The sequence below is a fragment of the Carettochelys insculpta genome, chromosome 29, assembly GCF_033958435.1.
Source record: "Carettochelys insculpta isolate YL-2023 chromosome 29, ASM3395843v1, whole genome shotgun sequence".
In the NCBI taxonomy this organism is placed as follows: Eukaryota; Metazoa; Chordata; order Testudines; family Carettochelyidae; genus Carettochelys; species Carettochelys insculpta.
The window spans coordinates 11,833,586-11,854,223 of NC_134165.1; the positions used below are offsets into that span (position 1 = coordinate 11,833,586).

The following is a 20,638-nucleotide window of genomic DNA, read 5'->3' on the forward strand; positions in this document are numbered from 1 at the left end:
GACAGGTTGAACTTTTCTAATCTGGCACCCTCCGGACCTGGCCAGTGCTGGACGAGAGAATTTATCAGACCACAGGAGGTCATATTGTCTAGCAGCATTGCCAGCACTTCCACTGCTTACTGGGCTCTTCAGAGACATGGGGGTAAATTACAGCTAAATAACAGCACGGAACCCTGAGAGCCAGGACGGGTGGCTGGAAACAAACTTCCCGGGACGCTTAGCCATACCCATAATAAGTGGTCATCTGGCTAACTAAAATCGTGTTGGATTATGGATGTTGCTGGACAAGAGAGTGCCGGTCTAGAGAGTTTCGACCTGTAGTGATTTAAGGCACGGGTGTGGAATACTTGACCCATAGGCTAGGCCAGACTAGCTGGTTTATTTATATACTTGTGAGGCAGCTTCAGAATCTCCGCTTGTATGTCAACCACAAGCACTCTAGCTTTCACTGGTGTGAAGAGACGCTTCATTCAAGATCAAAACTAGCCCAAGGCATCAGTGCCTGCTGGACTCGGTAGCACCCTGAAACCTTGGCTCTGAGGAGGCTGGCCCTCCATTCACAACATTGGGGTGTTTCACTCTGGTGCTTAACGATGGCCCCTTTAAAATGTTAGCGTTAACTGAGCAGACAGATTGTCAAAGGGGTGTGGGGGGGCTTGAGATATATTTTTAAGAGAGGAAGATCTAGGAGGAGTGAGGGAGGGAAGTGGTGTGGGGCAGGGAGATGGAGAAGCAAAAGGCAGGAATAGCCACAGTGGGAGCACATGTCCCCTATGGAGCGGTCCTGAAGGTGACAGTAATTCACTGAGCAACTTCAGAGTTGAGCCATATCGTGACCTTTGTGCAAACAACCCCCCGAGTATCCCCGGGAGGTAGCTCCCAAACTCCTGTTCTCCTTGTTTCATGACGCTGGATGAAATGAAAGATGGCTGAATTCAGAACTGAGCAGAGGCAATGCTTTTGCTACGTGCCACGTCGTTAGCAGAATTCATTGCCACAAGAAATTAGCAAGATGCCAAAAGGGCTGAATGAGTTGACTACTGAGAGTTGTGGCCAGGATCCTAAACCCAGAGCTTAATTAGAGACATGGCTTGTCTCTAATTTAACTTTAGGAAACCTAAAGTTGGAAGCAGGTTATTCCTCGTACACCTTCTGCAGCATGTTGAATAGTAACAAAGAGGAAGCCGTGCTAGTCTATACACTATCAAAACAAAAAGCAGTCAAGTAGCACTTTAAAGACTAGCAAGATAATTTATTAGGTGAGCTTTCGTGGGACAGACCCACTTCTTCAGACCCCACGAAAGCTCACCTGATAAACCATTTTGCTAGTCTTTAAAGTGCTACTTGACTGCTCTTTCTTCTGCAGCATGTGGCAGTAGCCCCTGTCAGAGATGGGAGATTTGGCTAGCTGGTCGGATTGTCTGTCTGGCAGTTCCCAGGTGGCTCAGCTGGGGTTGAGAGGAGAGTGGGTCTCTTATGTCTAGGCCCTTAAATTAAGGGCAGAGAATTTGCAAAGGTGCCAAGAGGCATTGGGGAGCACTTGGTAGGAGCTGAGGAACCTGGGGATTGCACTCTGTGTGGGGGGGAGCGGGAGTGTGGGGGGGAGCGGGAGTGTGGGGGGGAGCGGGAGTGTGGGGGGGGGAGGGGTGGGGAGGGGAGCGGGAGTGTGTGGGGTGGGGGGGAGTGGGAGAGCATCCCTGGGAGGTTGGGGAGTTGGTCACCCCGCTGAGGATGGCCAGTGGGAGTTGGAAGATGCTGGGGAGAGGTGGGGAGTTGGGGGTGAGAAAATGAGGCGCTGGGGGAGGGGGTCAGTGGGAGGTTGGGGGTGTCGGAGGATGGCCAATGGGAATCAGGGAAGATGGTGGGGGGAATTGGGGGGGACATGGGAGCTGGGGGGGCGCTGAGGGAGGGGGGCCCCTCTGCGGGATGGGGGGTGGCAAGTGGGGGGGGGGAGCTGCTCCCTTAGCCCGCTTGGTGCCTTGAAAAACCCCATTGAACACTGAGGCCTCCTGCAGCGTGAGCCCCCCCTCCCCCCGTCCCTCCCCCCCGACCATAGAGCCGCGGCTCCGCCCGTTCCTAGAGCTGCCCAGGAAATGCGGGGGGCGGGGAGCGGTGGCCGCGCGGGGACCTTCCTGTTCCCAGCAGCCCCCGCACCTGGCAGCGCCCGAGCCCCGCATCCCGGCAGCGCCGGCCGGAGCCCGCAGGCCGAGCGGTGAGCGGCGGAGGGGCCCGATCCGGGCCGCTCGGAGGGACGATGAGGGGCCCGATCCGGGCGGGGGGGGGAGTCCATGACCCGCTCCCCGGCTCCTCCCCGAGGGCTCCCCCCCCCACCGCCCGCGGGGCGGCTCTGTGCGGGGACCGGCCCGGCGGGGGTGACCCCCGGGCTTTGTTCTCCTTCCCGGCGCGCCCCCCGCTGTGGGCACTTGCCACGCTCTGGGGGGGCTCTGGGCGGAGCCTCCGGCCCGGCCCGGCCCCAGGCCACCTGTTCACCGAGGCCGGCCCCCTCCCGCCGGCTGCCGGGCCCGCGTGTGCTCCAGCCGTGGGGCCTTTGCTCCCAGCACGAACCCCGCCGGCGTGTCCCTGGATCGGCCTGTGCGAGTGGGGGAGCGGACCGACCCCGGGGTGTTCCCAAAGGGCCCTTATATGCGAGGGTTTATCACCCCCGCCAGGCTCCCCGCTCTCCGGCCCCTCCACCCGCCAGGAAAGCAAAGAGGTACGTGACCTACCAGAGCTGCGGCTGGACCCTGGACGGCACCTCGCTGTGTGCGGCTGGAGGCGCCCGGCCACACGCGACTGGAGCGAGTGATAAGTCCCTTAGCTATTTTGTTGTTGGCTGGTTGGTTGGTTAGGATTTTGCAGACCCCGGTGGACTTTGGGGACGATGGGCTTGTTCGTGGTTCCCAATGTCCACCACATCAGGGTCCCTAAAATCGAGGGTTTACTGTATACGGACAAAAACATCTGAAGAAGTGAGTTAACTCACGAAAGCTCATGCTCTAAACTTTTCTGTTAGTCTATAAGGTGCCACAGGACCCTTCGTTGCTGCTACAGATCCAGACTAACACGGCTGCCCCTCTGACACTAGACAAAAACAGTAACAGAGTTCAGCACTTTTGATGGGATAGATGAGCCTGAGACCAGCAGCCGATCGCGGCCCCCCTCGCACACACACACACACTTTGTGCACCTGTGTTGCAATACCCACAGGAACGGGGTCCCAGAGCAGGGAAATGGGATTTCTCCCTCACTCACAGGGTAAAAGAAGTTGTAGGCTATTAAGTGAAAGCACTACAGTAGGACCTCGATCTCAGTCAGAGGATGGCCCTAAAGAGTTCTGTTTAACACAAAAATTGTGACATTTGAAAAATTTGAATCAATTTAAAAAAAAAAAGCCTCTGAAAATGGGCCCCACTTCTTGAAGGATGGATCCACCCCCCGCAAACCACTTCCCTTCGAAGAACTTAATATTGGTATTGCTGCAGAACCTAGGAGCTCTAGTCACAAATCAAGGTACCTGCAGTGCTAGGCACTGTATGGACGAGATCCTGCCCTGAAGAGACAGGACCCCTTCTGTGCATGGTGCTGTACAGACAGCTCCCAGCCCTGTAGACAACACTGTGGATTATTTTGTCTCTCCTCCTCCCCTAGACATGTTAGTGGGATTTTTTTTCTCCAGTTGACTCTTCAGTGTAAAAATAACTAGCCATCAGGAGGGACGTTCTGGAATAGATTTACACTAAAGGTTGAACCTCTCTCATCTGGCAACATGCGTAATCCAACATGATTTTACTTATCATGGGTGTCAAAGTTTCCTATGGTTCACATGGCTTGTTTCCAGCCTCCAGTCCCGGTTCTGCATGTTCTCTGTTATTTAGCTGTAATTTACCCCTGACTGCCTTGTAAGAGCCCAGGAAGCTGTGGAAGTGTTGGTAATGCTGATAGACAAGTTTTGTCCAGCAAACTCTCTCTAGTCTGGAACCCCTGGGACCTGACCGGTGCTGGATGAGAGTTTTCAACCTGTAGTAGTTCTGGAGGGGCAAACACCTTACCTAGCTTAAAGCTGGTGTACAGGATGTTCATAAATAGGATTGTATGCAGAGCCACCTGCTGTAGCCAGGGTCTGACCTCTGTGACTCAGGAGGTACCTTCAGGTCCTGTTTTCCACAGAGAAATGACTGGATAAAGCTTCATGTCATGACATTATCCTGACTCCTGGAAGAATGGGAAAATGGGGTCTCAAGCTGGGCTCCCAAAGACGAAGGCTATAAAAGTCAATAGCTGTTTTGAGGAAGATGTCGGCTGCAGTTGTTAGGAGCAGAGTGTGAAAAGTCAGGTCTGGATTCTTCCTTCATCCCTATATTTTGCTGTTGTATCTCTAGAGACTTCAGTGCAGTCCCCGATTTTACTATGTGTAGATGACTAGGTGCACTAACCTGGGTCTCCAGAAACCTGGGTTCAGTGTCTTGCTCTGCCACAGGCTTCCCATCTCACCTTGGGCCAGTCACTCAGCTGCTCTGTGCCTCAGTTTCCCATCTGTAAAATGGGGCTACAGACTGCCCTTCTTTGCAAAGCCCGTGGAGCTATGCAAGAGCTAAGCATTCTGTCTCTGTGTACCAGTTGTGATGAGACTAATGCTTCCCAACCCAAGAGGGGTGTGATAAGGATGTGAGTGGCTGTGTTGCCAATGACCAGGTAATAGCATTCTTGCCTGATTTGCTTTCTGCATTAGGTCTCCAAGCACACCCAGCCACAGCAACGCTGCAGAGGGAAAGGGAGCTGCAGGGGCAAGCTGGAAAAACAGACTTTGGATTGTCACAGAGCTGCCTGCGTAAGAATCGGAGCCACACGTCTTGGAGTGGAGGTGAGGGTTCAGAGATGTCCCAGTGCACCTCTTGCAGGACGTGCCTGTTAGAGGAACCCTGGCAGGGCCCTATTGGGAGTTTCAGGCTGGGCTAAAACAAATGAGGCTTGGGGCGTCTGAATCCCCTAGGCAGCTCTGAGCACCAGTCGCAGCCTTGGCACAGGTGCTCTATACTGGGGGCTAGCAATGCCTGCTGCATAGAATGGGGATGGTGCAGGGCTGGGAACTAGACATGCAGGGCTGGGGTTTCGAGGGCTCAGCACCCCACAAGGGAGACTGGCTTTTCCAAGAGCGTCACTGAGCTCTGATGGTGGTGGGCACTAGCCCATGGTGGGGTTGGTTAGCTTGTGTGAGCACCTTACGGAAGGGCCAGATGTTTCCTAGACTTCTTCTGAAGCAGCTCTGCGAAGCCTTAGCCTGCGGGATTGAGTTGAGTGGTGTCCCTAGGGCTGGAAGGGACCTCAGGAGGTCCTGGAGTTCAGCCCCTGCCCACAGCAGGACCAACCCCAACTAAATCATCCCAGCCAGGCCTTTGTCAAGCCGGGACTTAAAAACCTTGAGGGATGGAGATTCTACCAGCTATCTTGGTAAATGTCAAGTGTCAGTGCCTGCAGCTCTTCTGCTGCTGCTGCAGGCTTCTGAGATGTCCAGAGAAGCTCTTGGAAGAGCTAGATTTGCAGTGTGTGTGTGACTGTAGCACTCTTAAGGGATGAGACGGGTCCCTGGGTAGCAGCCTGACACTCTGGAGCTCTGGGTTTAGTTCTCTGCTGTGCCACAGACCTTTGGCAAAGTCACTTAGCATCAGAGTTTTCCAAGAAACTCCAGATGCTGTTGGGCACCAGCCAGCCGAAGCACTTACAGCCCTGTCCCATTCATAGCTATCCGATAGCTGCAAGCCCAAGTGGAACTAGGGTGCTGATTTTAAACATGGGGACACTCGTGATCCTCTGGATCAGCTTCACCAGGCTTGGTGGGTTCTCTGTCAGTTGGTGTCTCTAAATCAAGACTCGTGTGTCCAACTCACCCACATGCGGTTGGGCTCTTGCTAGCTGAGTTTTAATCCGGCCTGTGCCATGCAGGATCATCGTGGTCTCTCCTGGCCTTGCTGCTGAGCTCCACCTCTCTTCAGATTCCACCTGTGGGTGGCTGCGTGCCTGGGAATGGGGAATCTGTGAGTAGTGACAGCGCTGCGGCAGGCTGGCAAATTAACGGGCTCTGTTCTCATCTCTCTCCTGTTAAGATTCCCGACTCCTCTCCTCTCCGCCCCCCAATGGAGCAAGAAGAGCCCTGTGTGGTGGAGCTACATGACTCTGACGACCCCGATATCGTTAGGCGAGTCTACATAGGTGAGGACAGTTGCAAACCCAGCCCCAGAGCTGCTGGTCAGTGAAGTGTGGGCAGGGGGAGCTGAGGCCCAGGGTTTGGAGACGGCTCTTGTTCCCTCCCAGCCCAGCTCACCTCTTGCTGTGTGTGGCACTGAGCTGGCCCCCGTTCATGGGAGCGTCTGAGCACTTTCCAGTCATCTATGGAGTTATCCTCACCCGCTCCTCCGAGGCAGGGCTAGGGAGCCTCATTGGTCGGAGGGGAACTGGGGGTAAGAGACTAGCCCAGGGTGTCACAGGAGTGCTGTGGCAGAGCAAATACTCCAACCCCCCGGGTGAGCCAAGCCCTAGGCTAGCTGCCGGACCACTGTGCCATCCTTTCCCTGTGCAGGTGTCACTCAGGGCTCCCTGCCAATCCCACGAGAGGCCCCTCCCCTCTGAGCAATGGCTGCAGTTTTACTTACCTTCTTCCCTTCAGATCAGAGCCATTGGGTATCTGGGATTGCTCCTCGGCAGGTTAGTGCCTGGAGGAGCCACCTCCAGGGTAAACCCCAGGTCCCCCCATGCAGCGGGTGGCTTTAATTCCTCCATTACACCCCTAGCCCCCAAACATTGTCCTGGTCTCACCTCTCCAATCCCTGGGCTTTCTTCTCCTGTCCTCCCTGCATGTGGCAGAGCTTGCCTTGCTTTGTGCAGACCCCTTGTCCTGCCTGCTGTGAGATGAGGCTTCTGCTGGAACTGCTGCCCCGACTGGGCATGCAGGGGCTGGCTGGGGGCCAGGGAGGGCTTGCAGGTCCCAGGCAGGGCAGACACAATGGCTGTGCAAACCCCTAGGTTTCTGCATGCCCTGTTCTCCCAGAGCCATGAGATTATACGGGTTGGAGTCGGGTGTGGTGTGAGTTGGTTATGGGAGTACCAGTGCGGTGCATTCTCTATCCAGTGCCTCGGGAAAGGGGGAGGCTCCCATGTCACCTGATCCTGGGCTATACATAAACCCTCCCTGCCTCCAGCAGCCCCCAGCCTCCAGCAGCCCCCAGGGAGGGGCCAAAGGCTTCCTTCGCCGTTTCTCCTGGGGTCCTTGGGTCACAGCTGTCGTCCCCCGTCCACCCCCGGCTGAGCTCCTCCTGGAGGGGGGCTGGGGAGAAGCTGGGGGCACATGCCAAGCTTTGAAATGAGAACTGGCCTGTGCCATCTCTCCCGCCCTGGGGACGAGGTGGGGGAGATGGTCAAAGCTGTCTGACGGTTCCCAATACCTGCTGCTGTGAATTTTAATGGCCCCTGGACCTCTGACCCCCCTGGGACGCTCCCTGAGCTGTGCCCGGCTCCCCTTTGCCTTCCAGCCGACGACGGCATCGTGAGTGACAGTGAGGAAGAGCTGCAGCACGAGATCATCCAGACCGTCATCCCCCACAGCCCGCTGGCCAAGAAGCCCAAGAGAAAGGCTCCCCCGAGAGCTGACAGCGGCAGCGCCAAAGCCCGGGGGCCAGAAAGCCCGGCAGGGCCGCCCCCCGGCTACGGGGGGGAGCTGGCCGGCGGGCCAGAGGAGGAAGCGGGGATGGTGGTGCGGCACCGTGGGGCAGCCGGGCGGCAGCGGCCCTTCATCTGCAACGAGTGCGGCAAGAGCTTCAGCCACTGGTCGAAGCTGCTGCGGCACCAGCGGACTCACACCGGGGAAAGGCCCAGCACCTGCTCCGAGTGCGGCAAGAGCTTCAGCCAGAACTCGCACCTGGTGCAGCACCGGCGCACCCACACCGGCGAGAAGCCCTACCGCTGCGGCGACTGCGGCAAGAGCTTCAGCTGGAGCTCCAACCTCATCCAGCACCAGCGCATCCACACCGGGGAGAAGCCCTACCAGTGCGGCGAGTGCGGCAAGAGCTTCACCCAGAGCAAGAACCTCATCAAGCACCAGCGCACCCACTCGGGCGCCCGCCCCCACCGCTGCGCCGAGTGCGGCCGGGGCTTCACCCAAAGCACCAACCTCCTCAAGCACCAGCGGCTGCACGCCGCCCGCCAGAGCCAGTCCTGCCCCGAGTGCGGCCAGGCCTTCCGCGAGAGCGCCGAGCTGGAGCGCCACCGGGCCGACGCCCACGGGCACGAGCCCTACATCTGTGTCGAGTGCGGCGAGAGCTTCGCCCGCAGCACCACGCTCAACCGGCACAAGAGGGTCCACAAGCCCCTGTTCGTGCACTGAGGGCAACTGCCACCAGGGCCGAGCCTGGCCAGCCCGGGTAGGGATGAGCATGGCCCTGCCTGTTGGGTGACCACGGGTGGTGTCCGGGTGTACTTGGCGTGAGCAGCTCGTGGCTAGCGGCAGTGCTGCTAAGCAGGGCCCTGCCAAGCCCGTGAGAATTTTCAGTATCACTGAGCATGGCCCTCCGCCGTTTGGACACGTTGAACGTGCCTGTGCTGTCCGTAACGCTGCTGAGCACGCCTGGGGCCTGGCCCGTGACCTTCCATGATCTCCGTGGGGAGCACATCATGTGGCCATCCACCCTGTTGGTGTGAGCTGAACGTGGCCGCCCACAGGATCAGCATTGTGGTCGAAGCCTTTGGAAAGCAGACCTCAAAAAAAAGAAACTCCTGGGGGACAGAGCTTGTAGATGTACATATGGGGACAGGGGGAGCAGGGCTGGGAGGGAGGTGGGGAGCAGGGAGTGTTTAAGGTAGAAGCCATAATACTCAAGGCAAGCACCCATCTAAGGCTAGGCACAGGGAAGGGCCCTTTCTTGCGGGGGATGTGTTTTAAAAGGGGGATTGCGGATGAGGTGGTGCCTTGTGTGTAGAATAAAGTTCTGCTCTTTTGGGGGTGTGGGTTGTGTGGCTTGGGCTCGCTAGGCAGGAAGGGGGGGCCTTGGGGCAGTGGTGGGGCCTTCCCTGAGCCAATGCAAGGCAGAGGTTCAGGAGGGAGTTCACGAAGGAATCACTAAGGCCTGCGCCAGGGCATAGGTCAGCCCATGCAGTACGGTGGGTAAGCTCTGCACAGTCAGTCGCATAGGCTGCTGGAGACAGGGCCTATCCCCAGAGCAGACAGGTGATAACTGTGTCCCTTGAGGGAAGGGGAGCCAGTTGGCTGCCTTCCCTAGCACCCGCTGGTGAAAGATCCTCTGGTGCTCTAGGACCACCCCTCCCCTGAGGTTTTCTGAAGTGCCGAATGCACGGCTGCAGAGCACTGGGCCAGTCAGCCTGCACTGAAAATTCAGGCCCAGGATCTTGACCTGGGCCTGTAAGGCACCTCTGCCTAACTCCTATCCTCAGGTGTGACTGGCCAAAGGGAGCATTTTTCCCCCTCATACCATGATTTTGCATGAGCAATACCTGGGGAGAGAGCTCAGGGCCTGGGGGGCTGGAGGCCAGGAGGCCCCTGTTCCATGGGTGTTTCAGCTTCAGCCCCAGGCACTAGAACATGTCACAGTTCCATGAAAGCAAATCCTTCAGCAGCTCCCTACAAGGGCACATTAGGCAACAAAATCTCTCAGGCGGCAGGTGGGGGAGCTACAGGAGGAGGTGGCCAGGTTGAGGAGTATCCGAGTCCATGAGCAGTTCCTGGATAGTATTCAGGTGGAGACTGCGGAGGTAACTGTCCCAGTGCACAGGACGGCTGATAAACCACTGGAGGAGGTGGACCAGGGCAGACACTGGCAGCTGGTTACTTCTCGCAGCAGGTAGTGTCCCACCCCTGCTCAGAACCCTCCCACCATGGTACTGGAAAACCATTATGCTGTACTCAATACAGGAGACCAAGAATTACCCCGTACAGAAGAGGAGAAGCCTCGTACCCCCAAGGCTGGGAAGTCTACTGCCACCCCTGCAAGAAGGAAACAGAGTAGTGGTGGTTGGAGACTCCCTTCTGAGAGGGACGGAGGCGCCCAGCTGTCACCCTGACATTTCCTCTCGGGAGGTGTGCTGCCTGCTGGGGGCCCATATCCGAGACGTTACACAGGCGTTGTCAAGGATTATCCAGCCCTCTGACTACTATCCCATGCTTCTCATCCATGTGGGCACTAATGATACTGCAAGGTGTGATGCTGAGCAGGTCAAGAGTGACTTCAGGGCTCTGGGGGCACGGGTCAGGGAGTTTGGGGCGTAGGTGGTATTCTCTTCAATCCTGCCCGTCAGAGGTAGGGGCCCAGGCAGAGACAGGTGTATCCTAGAGGTGAATGCTCGGCTGCGTAGATGGTGTCGCCAGGAAGGCTTTGGTTTCTTTGACCACGGGATCCTTTTCTGGGAAGGCCTGCTAGGCAGAGAGGGCGTTCACCTTTCGAGGAGGAGGAAGACCATATTCGGACACAGGCTGGCTAACCTAGTGAGGAGGGCTTTAAACTAGGTTCGACGGGGGCAGGGGAGCAAAGCCTGCAGGTAAGTGGAGAGCATGGATACCTGGAAGATGAACTTGAAATGGGAGGGAGTATGGGCTACACTGGGAGAGTAAAAAGAGGGCCGGGGCAAAACTGGGAGGCAAGACCAAATCAATGTCTGAGATGCCTATATACAAGTGCAAGAAGTATGGGAAATAAACAAGAAGAATTGGAAGTACTAATAAATGAATACAGCTATGATATCGTTGGCATCACAGAAACTTGGTGGGATACTACTCATGATTGGAATGTTGGTATTGAAGGGTACAGGCTGCTTAGGAAGGACAGACAGGGAAAGAAGGGAGGAGGTGTTGCCTTGTATATTAAAAATGTCCACACTTGGACAGAGGTGGAGATGGATGTAGGAGATGGACAAGTTGAAAGTCTCTGGGTTAGACGCAGAGGAGTAAAAAACAAGAATGAGGTCCTACTAGGAGTCTACTACAGGCCCCCTAGCCAGGTGGATGAGGCTTTCTTTAAACAGCTAATAATCATTCAGGGCCCAGAATTTGGTGGTGATGGACTTCAGCTATCCAGGTATCTGTTGGGAAACTAATACAGCAAGGGACAGACTGTCCAATAAATTCTTGGATTGCATTGCAGACAATTTTTTATTCCACAAGGTTGAAAAAGCTACCGGGGGGAAGCTGTTCTAGATTTAATTTTAACAAATAGGGAGGAAATTATTGAGAATTTGAAAGTGGAAGGATGCTTGGGTGAAAGTGATCATGAAATCATAGAGTTCACAATTCTAAGGAAGGGTAGAAGGGAAAACAGTACAATAGAGCTAATGGATTTCAGGAAGGCAGATTTTGGTAAACTCAGACAGCTGGTAGGTAAGGTCCCATGGGAAGCTAAACTGAGGGGAAAAACGGCTGAGGAGAGTTGGCAGTTTTTCAAAGAGACATTATTAAGGGCCCATAAGCAAGCTATCCCACTGTGTAGGAAAGATAGAAAACATGGCAAAAGACTGCCTTGGCTTAACCAGGAGATCTTGCATGATCTCAAACTAAAAAAGGAATCTTATAAGAAATGGAAACGAGGACAAATTACAAAGGACGAATATAGGCAAACAACACGAGCGTGCAGGAGCAAGGTTAGAAAGGCTAAAGCACAAAATGAGCTCAAACTAGCTACAAGCATAAAGGGAAACAAGAAGTCTTTTTACAAATACATTGGTAACAAGAGGAAGACCAAGGAGAGGGTAGGGTCATTGCTCAATGAGGAGGGAGAAACAGTAACAGGGAATTTGGAAAGGGCAGAGAGGTTTAATGATTTCTTTGTTTCGGTCTTCACTGAGAAATCTGAAGGAATGCCTGACATAGAGAATGCTAGTGAAAAAGGGGGTAGGTTTAGAAGTTGAAATAAGAAAAGAACAAATTAAAATTTACTTAGAAAAATTAGATGTCTGCAAATCACCAGGGCCTGATGAAATGCATCCTAGAATTCTCAAGGAGCTGATAGAAGAGGTATCTGAGCCTTTAGCAATCATTTTTGGAAAATCGTGGGAGACAGGAGAGATTCCAGAAGACTGGAAAAGGACAAATATAGTACCCATTTATAAAAAGGGGAACAAGAATAACCCAGGAAACTACAGGCCAGTCAGCTTAACTTCGCTGCCAGGAAAGATAATGGAGCAGGTCATTAAAGAAATCATCTGCAAGCATTTGGAAGGCAGTAAGGTGATAGGGAACAGCCAGCATGGTTTTGTTAAAAACAGATCGTGTCAAACCAATCTAATAGCTTTCTTTGATAGAATAACGAGCCTTGTGGATAAGGGAGAAGCGGTGGATGTGGTATACCTAGACTTCAGTAAAGCATTTGACATGGTCTCACATAACATACTTATCAATAAACTACGCAAATACAACTTAGATGATGGGGCTACGATAAAGTGGGTGAACAACTGGCTGGATAACCGTACCCAGAGAGTAGTTATTAATGGTTTTCAATCCTGCTGGAAAAGTATAACTAGGGGGGTTCTGCAGGCGTCTGTTTTAGGACAGGTTCTGTCCAATATCTTCATTAACGATTTAGATATTGACATAGAAAGTACACTTATTAAGTTTGCAGATGATACCAAGCTGGGTGGGGTTGCAACTTCTTTGGAGGATAGGGTCAATTCAAAAGGATCTGGATAACCTGGAGAAATGGGCTGAGGTAAACAGGATGAAGTTTAATAAGGACAAATGCAAAGTGTTCCACTTGGGAAGGAACAATCAGTGTCACACATACAGAATGGGAAAGGACTGCCTAGGAATGAGTACAGCAGAAAGGGATCTAGGGGTTATAGTGGACCACAAGCTAAATATGAGTCAACAGTGTGATGCTGTTGCAAAAAAAGCAAACATGATTCTAGGATGCATTAACAGGTGTGTTGTGAACAAGACATGAGAAGTCATTCTCCCGCTCTACTCTGCGCTGGTTAGGCCTCAGCTGGAGTATTGTGTCCAGTTCTGGGCACTGCAGTTCAGGAAGGATGTGGAGAAATTGGAGGGGGTCCAGAGAAGAGCAACGAGAATGATCAAAGGTCTAGAGAACATGACCTATGAAGAAAGGCTGAAAGAATTGGGCTTGTTTAAGTTTGGAAAAGAGAAGATTGAGGGGGGACATGATAGCACTTTTCAGGTATCTAAAAGGGTGTCATAAGGCAGAGGGAGGGAACTTGTTCCTCCTTGCCTCTGAGGATAGAACAAGAGGCAATGGACTTAAATTGCAGCAGGGGAGGTTCAGGTTGGACATTAGGAAAAAGTTCCTAACTGTCAGGGTGATCAAACACTGGAACGAATTGCCAAGGGAGGTGGTAAAATCTCCATCACTGGAGATATTTAAGAAGAAGTTAGATAGATGGCTTTCAGGGATGCTCTAGAAAGTGCTTGGTCCTGCCTTGAGGGCAGGGGGCTGGACTCGATGGCGTCTCGCGGTCCCTTCCAGTGCTACTCTTCTATGAAAACTGGGCAGGAACCAGCTGGTGGTGTCTCTGGCGTTGTCAGCAATTTCATCTGCCCCTCCGCCCCCAGCAGCAGGGGGCCAGAAGCATTAGCTTAGGAGGTGAAAATGTTTTGTGTGAATGCAGCAAGATGAGGGAGGAGCTGCACGAAGATGATAGCTGGGCACAAAGGGAGGTTGTGTGTGTTACCAAGGGGCTGGAACCCCCACCCCCTACAGGTTTACACATCTTTGCGGTAAGGACGGCAGCTGGGGCACGAGGACTGAACCAAGCTCCTTGCCCAGTCTCGTAGCCAGTGGGGGCAAAGAACCAGTGCCCTGAAGGGAAGATGCCTGCTCCTAAGGGGGGTTTAATCGCCGTGGCAACCCTCAGCTCAAGGCCTGCATACCCCGTAAAGCCTGTTCAGCTTTGCCCCTGCACCCATGACATCAGCCAGCCCGTCAAACACCCATCCCCTGAGCGTCGGGCCCCACTGCCCCTCGGGATGGGAGACAAAATGGGCAAGGGCTGTTGCTCTTCACAGCCTTGGTCCTGCTGGTTGCAGTGAGGGGCTGGAGAGAAAGCAGGAGGGGGGAGAAGAGGCGGCATGAGCCCCAGGAAGAACATGTCTGATGAGAGAGACCTGCAGCTCTCAACAACAGTTGGGATGCTGGTAGGGCCCCTGATTTACCTCCCTGGGGCCCTCACCAGGTACCATTAGGGCAGCTCCATGCAAGGAGGCTGCAGCTCTAGCACATCTCACACAGGAACCACCTTGTCTCCCTGTAGTACTCTGGCACAAGGCCTGATAATTAGCCTGTAGAGGCAAAACCATATCCCCTGTCCCTCCTGCAGCCACTCCATAGGGGTAAGAGCACAGCCCAGAACCTTTAGATCAGGGGCAGGGAACCTTTTTTGGGTCAGGGCCACTGACCTCCAAAAAAACGAATCAGAGGCCACCCAAGTGAAAAGGAAAAAAAACCCCACACCCCTCCTGTCTCAACGCACATTGGTAACAACACACCCCACTCCCCTTGCGCACTGGCTGCAGGGGTGGGGGGCAGAGCTAGTGGATTTTGTGGGCTTCCGGAGGCTCCGGGGTGGGACCAAACCTGAAGGGTTTGGAGTGGGAGTGGAATGCCAGGAACCCGATTCAGGGGGTGGGGCTGGGCAGGAGAGGCTGCAGGAACAGGCAAGGGTGCAGCTGAGTGAGTTGAGGGGAGTGCTCATCTGGTGCACCTCTGTCCCCCTACTGCTCCCAGGCATTCCCCCTGCCCCCACCTGCTCTGACTGGCCAATCCGCTTCTTTCCACTGCCAGGCAGAGCCCATGGCCTGGAGGCAGCCCTGGCTCAGCTGACTGCAGCCCATGAGGCTCAGGTTCAGGCTCCACCTCCCCCTCCACCACAGGCCAGACGCTAGGGAGTGGAGCTCCAAGGGCTGGATCCAGGCAAGCATTGGGCCCATTCTGGACCACCAGGATCCCCACCCCCACCCCCCCGCTTTAGATGGGCAGAGCCACTCCACCCCCTTACCGGCTACAGCTCCCAGTCAGGTCAAAGGGGGCCACCCCCAGAGCTGGAAGCTGCCTTAGCCCCTCCTCTTGTGTATTTCTCACCAGAGGTGGCCGAGTATCATTCAGGTTTTTAATGTCCCTCACGCTGAGCTCAACAGCCACGTACAGGAGGGGAAAAGCTCCCACCAGGTTCGCACGTAGGACGCTGCACGCACATAACAGGCACCGGCACAAACAGCAGATACCTCTGGGCAGCCGGGAGGCCCACAACAGCTGATTCCTTGGCCGTTCTAAGACTCTGCTTGCGACAGAACAAAATGCCTCAGTCGCAGTGCAGCACTGCGGCGTGAGGGGCGCTCGGAGGTGGGGAACTGATGCCCAAGGCTATGCCTTGGTTGCAGCAGCCTGTGAAGCCCCCAGGGCTGTTAGCTGCTGAATCTTCTGGCTCATCATTTCCATCACAGCTGCAAGGAAGAGAACGCACACATGGTGAAGGCACTTGGCTGGGGGGCATTCTAGCTGACAATCGGTGGGGGGCCAACCGGGGGCACCAACCCAGAGCCAGGCCTGCCAGAGAAAGGCCAACACATCCCTACCTTGTTTCATGGCATGTTTTTCCTGCAGCGCCGGCTGAATTTTCTCCATCTGTTTGGTCAGAAAGTCGATCTTCCTCTTGAAGAAGTCTCGGGCATTGTCTGCCGTCTGCAAGAGGCAAGGTAACCTGAGGTGTCCACCCCAAGGAGAAGTGGGCGTCTTGGGAGGGGCTCTAGCGCCTGCCTGAAGTGCAGCGACAATGAAGTCGTGCACAGGACAGAGGGTAAACACTTGAATCGCTCCAAGATTTGGCTGCTCAGGCCATAACATGCACTTATAACCTTTCAACAGTACCTTTCATTAGAGAGCCTCTAAGTGGGTGGGGAAACTTTTTCTGGCTGGGGGCCACTGACCCACAAAAATAAAAATCCATCAAGAACCACACACCAGTCAGACGCAAAAAAAACACCCCTCACTTACACAACTTGAGGCATGGGTCCCCCTTGCACTCCAGCCCTGCAGGTGGGCGCTGGGCCTCAGGGCTTCTCCTAGCATTGGCTCACGCTGCAGCTCAAGGCTCCAGCCCCACAGGGTGAGCATGTGTGCGCGCGCCAAGATGTGGAGACTTGTCTCTGGTCTGATGCATGAGTGCTGGCTTGCCCCACTGCGAGGGGAAGTACCAAGCCTCACTGCTGGCCGGATCAAGATAAGTCACGGCCAGAGACAGCTTGTAGGTTCCCCACCTCTGCACTAAGTAATGAAGGTTCACAGCACATCCATAAATCTATTTCATCTGCTACTGAAATGCAGCCACCTCTGGTGCAGAACCTAACAGCAGATCACACCACCAAAAATAAAGACAGCCCTGTCTGCAATACCTGCTTGTTCTCAAAAGTTTCTCAGCAGAAAACCAATCTGCTCGGCCTCCGCCTAAGTGTGCAAAATTCAACTGCACCACTGACCAAGGAGGTCTGGCTTAGGGAATTCAATCCAAGCCCCTCTAGCAGAGAATCGCAGTGCATTAATCTCACTAGCCACTTACCTTACCCCACTCCTGTCCCAGGGCAGGAACTTGCAAGCGGACAGCAGGAACACTGTGCTCAAGTTGTACAACGAAGCTGAGGAGGGACAGAGTCTGACTATTTTATGTGCAGGTAAAAGCACATCCTGCCCCTCCCTAGAACACACAGCCTAATGCCTCTCTCAGGGTTGGCTGGCTCGGCCCACAAGGGCCTCCTACCTTTTCTACATAGTAGCCGGTCCCCACGTCTACCAGCACATGGCCAACGTCAGAGAGCTTCCCAGGGACATACATCTGCCAGGGAGGTCAAGGGAAAACAGGACCAGCTGGGAGACCGTAAGGGAGCAACAAGGTGACAGGGACAGATCCTGGCCAAAGGATCTTAGCTTCACATCAGTGCAAAGGGCCAGATCCTGAGCTGGTCAAAATCACCAAGCTCCCTTGAACTCACCAGGCGTGGATCTGAGAGTGCAATTCATCCAGCTTTTCAGTTTAACGAAGTACCATTTTAGCAGGGTTTTACAGTGCAGTGGCAGGTCAAAGCCTCAACCAAACTCAGGGCCTCACTGCACCAAATTCAGCACAAACATGCAGAGACAGACAGTCTCTGTCCTGGAGAGCGCATAGTGCAGAACAAGACAGAGAAGGTGGGATGGAAAGTGACTCCCCCAAGGTCACACAGCAGGTCAGTGTGACCACTGGGAACAGAACCCAAGTCTCAGGCCAGAGCCCTAATCACCGGACCACGTTGCTAGGTACGAACTGGGCTGGCCACACGGGAACAATTGGAACTGACTTTAAAAGCAACCAAAAGATGAGATCAGTCCCAAGGCCCCTAGGTGGAGCTCAGCCAGAGAAGAAGCCCCAGCCAGGATTAATGGGAGGAGGCTGCAAGGAGGCACCCAGGGCACTGCAGTATCTTAATAGCACTAGAAAAAAATCCATTAGCGCAGCAGAGATTGTGTGTGGTGCTGGCAGCCCCTGCTCATTCCAGAACAGGCACACCCCCAGCAGCAGAAAGGCAAATGCCCCAACTGCATCTGAGCCAACAAACCTCAGCCCTAGCATGGACTTAGTGCTACCAGCCTCCTTGGGTCTTGTCCTCTCTGGCAACAAGGGGGCTAACAGGCCAGTTGCAGGAAAATGGGGGCGGGGTTGGGATGTGAGTGCCAGGCCACATGGACCAGCACAGATCATTTCACAGAGAGGTCACCGGCTCAGCTGTCCAATGGGAGAAGCTATGGTCACCATCAATCCAGGCAGGGTTGAAAAGAGTGACATAAAGGGAAAAGGGTCCATGTGACTGTTCCCAGCCTCCAGTCCCCTGAATGGAAAGGTTCAACGCTAGGCGGCATTAAAGGCAGAACAAACTGTGTGCTGAGGCTCAGAGGGTCAAATTTCCCATTGGGGCAAGAATCAAAACATCAGGGTAGTCCAGAGCCAGAGAGTGACGTCTGCAGCGTCTCCGATGGCGGGTAAAGGATACAGAGCTGGTGAGAGGGACTAGCAGATCCTTCCCTGGAGACACAAACAAACACACACCTATTATTACTCAGACATTCCTTGCCAACCCTGAATCGTACAGGGAACTGCAGCAGAGGAGTGGAGGTGCCAAAGCTGCCTGGGCCAGCTGTGGCTGTGGAGAGCTCATCAGCGTTCAAAGGCTTTGCAAAATTTGGGGCAAGTTAATACAAACACTTGGCCCCTACAGAGCATCTTTCATCCCAGTCTCAGAGCTCTTTATGTAATTACGCACATACACGCTGTAAGAAAATAGGCACCAACCAGGGCTGTGGCCTGCCCAAGGCCATGCAGTCTGTCAGTGGCAGACCTAGGAGTCCTAGCTCTGTTATTTGCTCTAATTCAAACTCCCTACACCTGGGACGTAGTCCTTGGGGAAAAGGGATGTCCTTCCTAGTGGCACACGCACAAAGCTGGAGGACATGGGGCTCTGCAGCAAAATGACAGTGTGCAAATCCACCTCTGAGACAGTCTTCAAATGGGACTAGAGTGGATGGCTGGGGCTGAGGAGTCCCAGGGACTCTGGAGAAGAGGGCTGGGGGCCGAGGGGAAGGGAGTAGGTGCAGAGAGGCATGGGGGCTATAAGGGTTGGAAGAGAGGGGCACAGGGACTAGGCGGAGAGATTCCAGGGGATATGGGGAAGGGGGTTAGCAGAGGAGTCCTGGGGGCTATAGGGAAAGGGGTTGGGCAGAGGGGTCCCAGAGCAGCTAGTGGGGAGGGGGGAGGGGGAGGCGCAGGGCTACGGGGAGGGAGGGGTCCCGCGGGCTGAGCAGAGCAGAGCTACGCGGGAGGGGGGCGCCACCCACCTTCGTTGCCTTTGCTGAGGACACTCAGACAGTCCTTGGCCTCCACGTACTTGGTCTGCACCACCTTGAGCTGGGCGATGGAGGAGGACAGGAACTCCACTTCCTGCGGGAGAGCACAGCGCGCTCAGCGCCCGGCGGGGCGGGGTGTCGCTGAGGGGTGGGGATGGGGTTCCCCGATGGTGGGGGAGGGGGGCGGGCTGCATGGGGGGGGCGGAGCAGGAGATGTTCCGGGGGGGCGGGGGGGACGGGGACGGGCCCTGACCTGGTCCAACTGGTTCTTCAGCACCTCGAGCTGCGGCAGCGTCAGCTCCGTGATGTTCACCTGCTGCGCCATCTTGGGTTGGGGGAGGGGAGCGTCAGGCAGCGAGCGCGTCGGGAAGGCGCTCTAGGCCGGACAGCGGGCCGCTCTATGGTGCCCGAGGCCCCCCTCTGGAACCCAGACTCTATGGTGTGCACGGACCCGCCCTCGCTCCCGAGGCGTGAGCCGCAGCCCACTTCCGGCCGCCATTGCTGGGGCGGGGGGGGGAAGCTGACCCTCTGCCTACTTCCGGTCGCCTCTCCGGGGGCGGGAATAAGCATCAGTTTACTTCCGGCCCCCCTTGTGGGTGGGGCTAAGCCTGTTTACCTCCTGCCGCGATCGCTCTGTGGGGGATTAAGCCACAATGGGGGGGAGGGGGCTGTGCTCTGGAGTGGGGCCTGGCGCAGCTTCCAGGTCCACGTGGAGCTGGGTGGGCTGCAGGTGTACAAAGACTCAGCCCACCCCGGCGGGGGCCCGGAGGTCTAGTCCTTATGCCCCAGCTCCCCCCTAACCCCGAGTATCCAGGGGAGGGGGCCAGCCAGGGACTGGGGCTTAAAAGCACTGAACTCCTAGGCTGGAGGTTCTCAAGGGGCACCGGGGGGTGGGGGGAGGGTGTTTAGGGAGAGAAGATACTGAAGGGAATAAAAGCTCATGGCCCAGTTTTACCCATAGCCGTGACTAATAGCTGCAGGGATTTCAGCTGTGCGTTAAGCCCACCTCACCGGCAAACAGACTGTGTCTACAGGGCAGGTGCTATTTCAGAACACTGCAGTATCCCTAACTAGCTGCCCTAGGTCTGTGCAACATGCCCATCATTTTGAAATTTTTTTTTTTTTTTTGAAATAGGTGTAGCATTTCAGCATTGCTGTGCTAGGAGATTCCATGGAGGCGGAAGGGACCTTGAGACATCATTGAGTTCAGTCCTCCACCCTCACAGCAGGACCAATCACCATCCCTCCGTTTTTTGGGGTTTTTTTATTAAATCTATTTGCCCAAATCTCTAGAAGGCCCCTCTCAAGGATTAAATTCACAACCCTGGCTTGAGCAGGTCAGTGCTCAAACCACCAAACTATCCCTCCCTCAGTCTTTCAACAGGTGTTTAGACAGTGCCACTTTTGAAATACATTTCAGCGTTTGACTCAAAATAAGCAACCTAATTTGTATAGTACAAGGTGCAAAGCTTATTTTGAATTTAGGCTGTTGTGCAGACATAGCCACAGGGTGCACATTTAATTGTAAATGTAGCACACTTGTTCAGTGGTCCAGTATGAGGTTGAATTGAAGTCCTATTTTGTTACTCAGTTTCAGCAGACTGGTCTGGGACTCCTTTGTGTGCCTCAGATCAAAGGGTACATAGTGGTAGGAACCTGGAAGTTCTCCCAACATGCCATTGTAGTCAACAGCTTATAGTTCCCAAAGCTGTTCCTGCAGCACATTGGACCTGTGATACCTCAACCACATGATAGGTTATTTTTCC

At 54.7% G+C, this 20,638-nt stretch overlaps 2 protein-coding genes across 4 annotated transcripts in view; one reads left to right on the forward strand and one right to left on the reverse strand.

The window, feature by feature from the left end:
- LOC142002939 (uncharacterized) overlaps positions 1-12,529 on the forward strand; it is a 30,130-nt gene extending 17,601 nt beyond the window's left edge. Inside the window, exons 1-5 of one of the 3 annotated variants that reach the window (XM_074979458.1) lie at positions 2,165-2,212; positions 2,670-2,713; positions 4,730-4,861; positions 6,102-6,207; positions 7,524-11,764. In XM_074979458.1, the coding sequence (XP_074835559.1) occupies positions 6,132-6,207; positions 7,524-8,374 (927 nt within the window). In that variant the 5' untranslated portion in view covers positions 2,165-2,212; positions 2,670-2,713; positions 4,730-4,861; positions 6,102-6,131 and the 3' untranslated portion in view covers positions 8,375-11,764. Of the gene's footprint in view, positions 1-2,147; positions 2,213-2,669; positions 2,714-4,729; positions 4,862-6,101; positions 6,208-7,523 lie in introns of those variants that run through there. The other 2 variants (XM_074979457.1, XM_074979459.1) reach the window with 2 other exon arrangements.
- A 2,568-nt stretch (positions 12,530-15,097) lies between these two features.
- PFDN5 (prefoldin subunit 5) lies at positions 15,098-19,279 on the reverse strand. The gene is made up of 6 exons (XM_074979821.1): positions 19,126-19,279; positions 18,864-18,966; positions 18,023-18,054; positions 16,756-16,830; positions 15,578-15,683; positions 15,098-15,445 (listed from the first exon to the last, which is right to left on the reverse strand). Exons 1-6 carry the CDS (start codon positions 19,195-19,197, stop codon positions 15,366-15,368), a joined length of 468 nt encoding a protein of 155 aa, XP_074835922.1. The 5' UTR covers positions 19,198-19,279; the 3' UTR covers positions 15,098-15,365.
- Positions 19,280-20,638: the final 1,359 nt, after the last annotated feature.

Coding starts and splice junctions, on each gene's coding strand:
- PFDN5 (XM_074979821.1), bottom strand. CDS start 19,197: ATGGCGCAGCAGGTGAACATCACGGAGCTGACGCTGCCGCAGCTCGAG. Junction 18,055..18,863: donor CCTCAGCAAAGGCAACGAAG/GTGGGTGGCGCC, acceptor TTGTGTCTCCAG/GGAAGGATCTGCTAGTCCCT. Junction 15,684..16,755: donor CCGGCTACTATGTAGAAAAG/GTAGGAGGCCCT, acceptor TGCCTCTTGCAG/ACGGCAGACAATGCCCGAGA.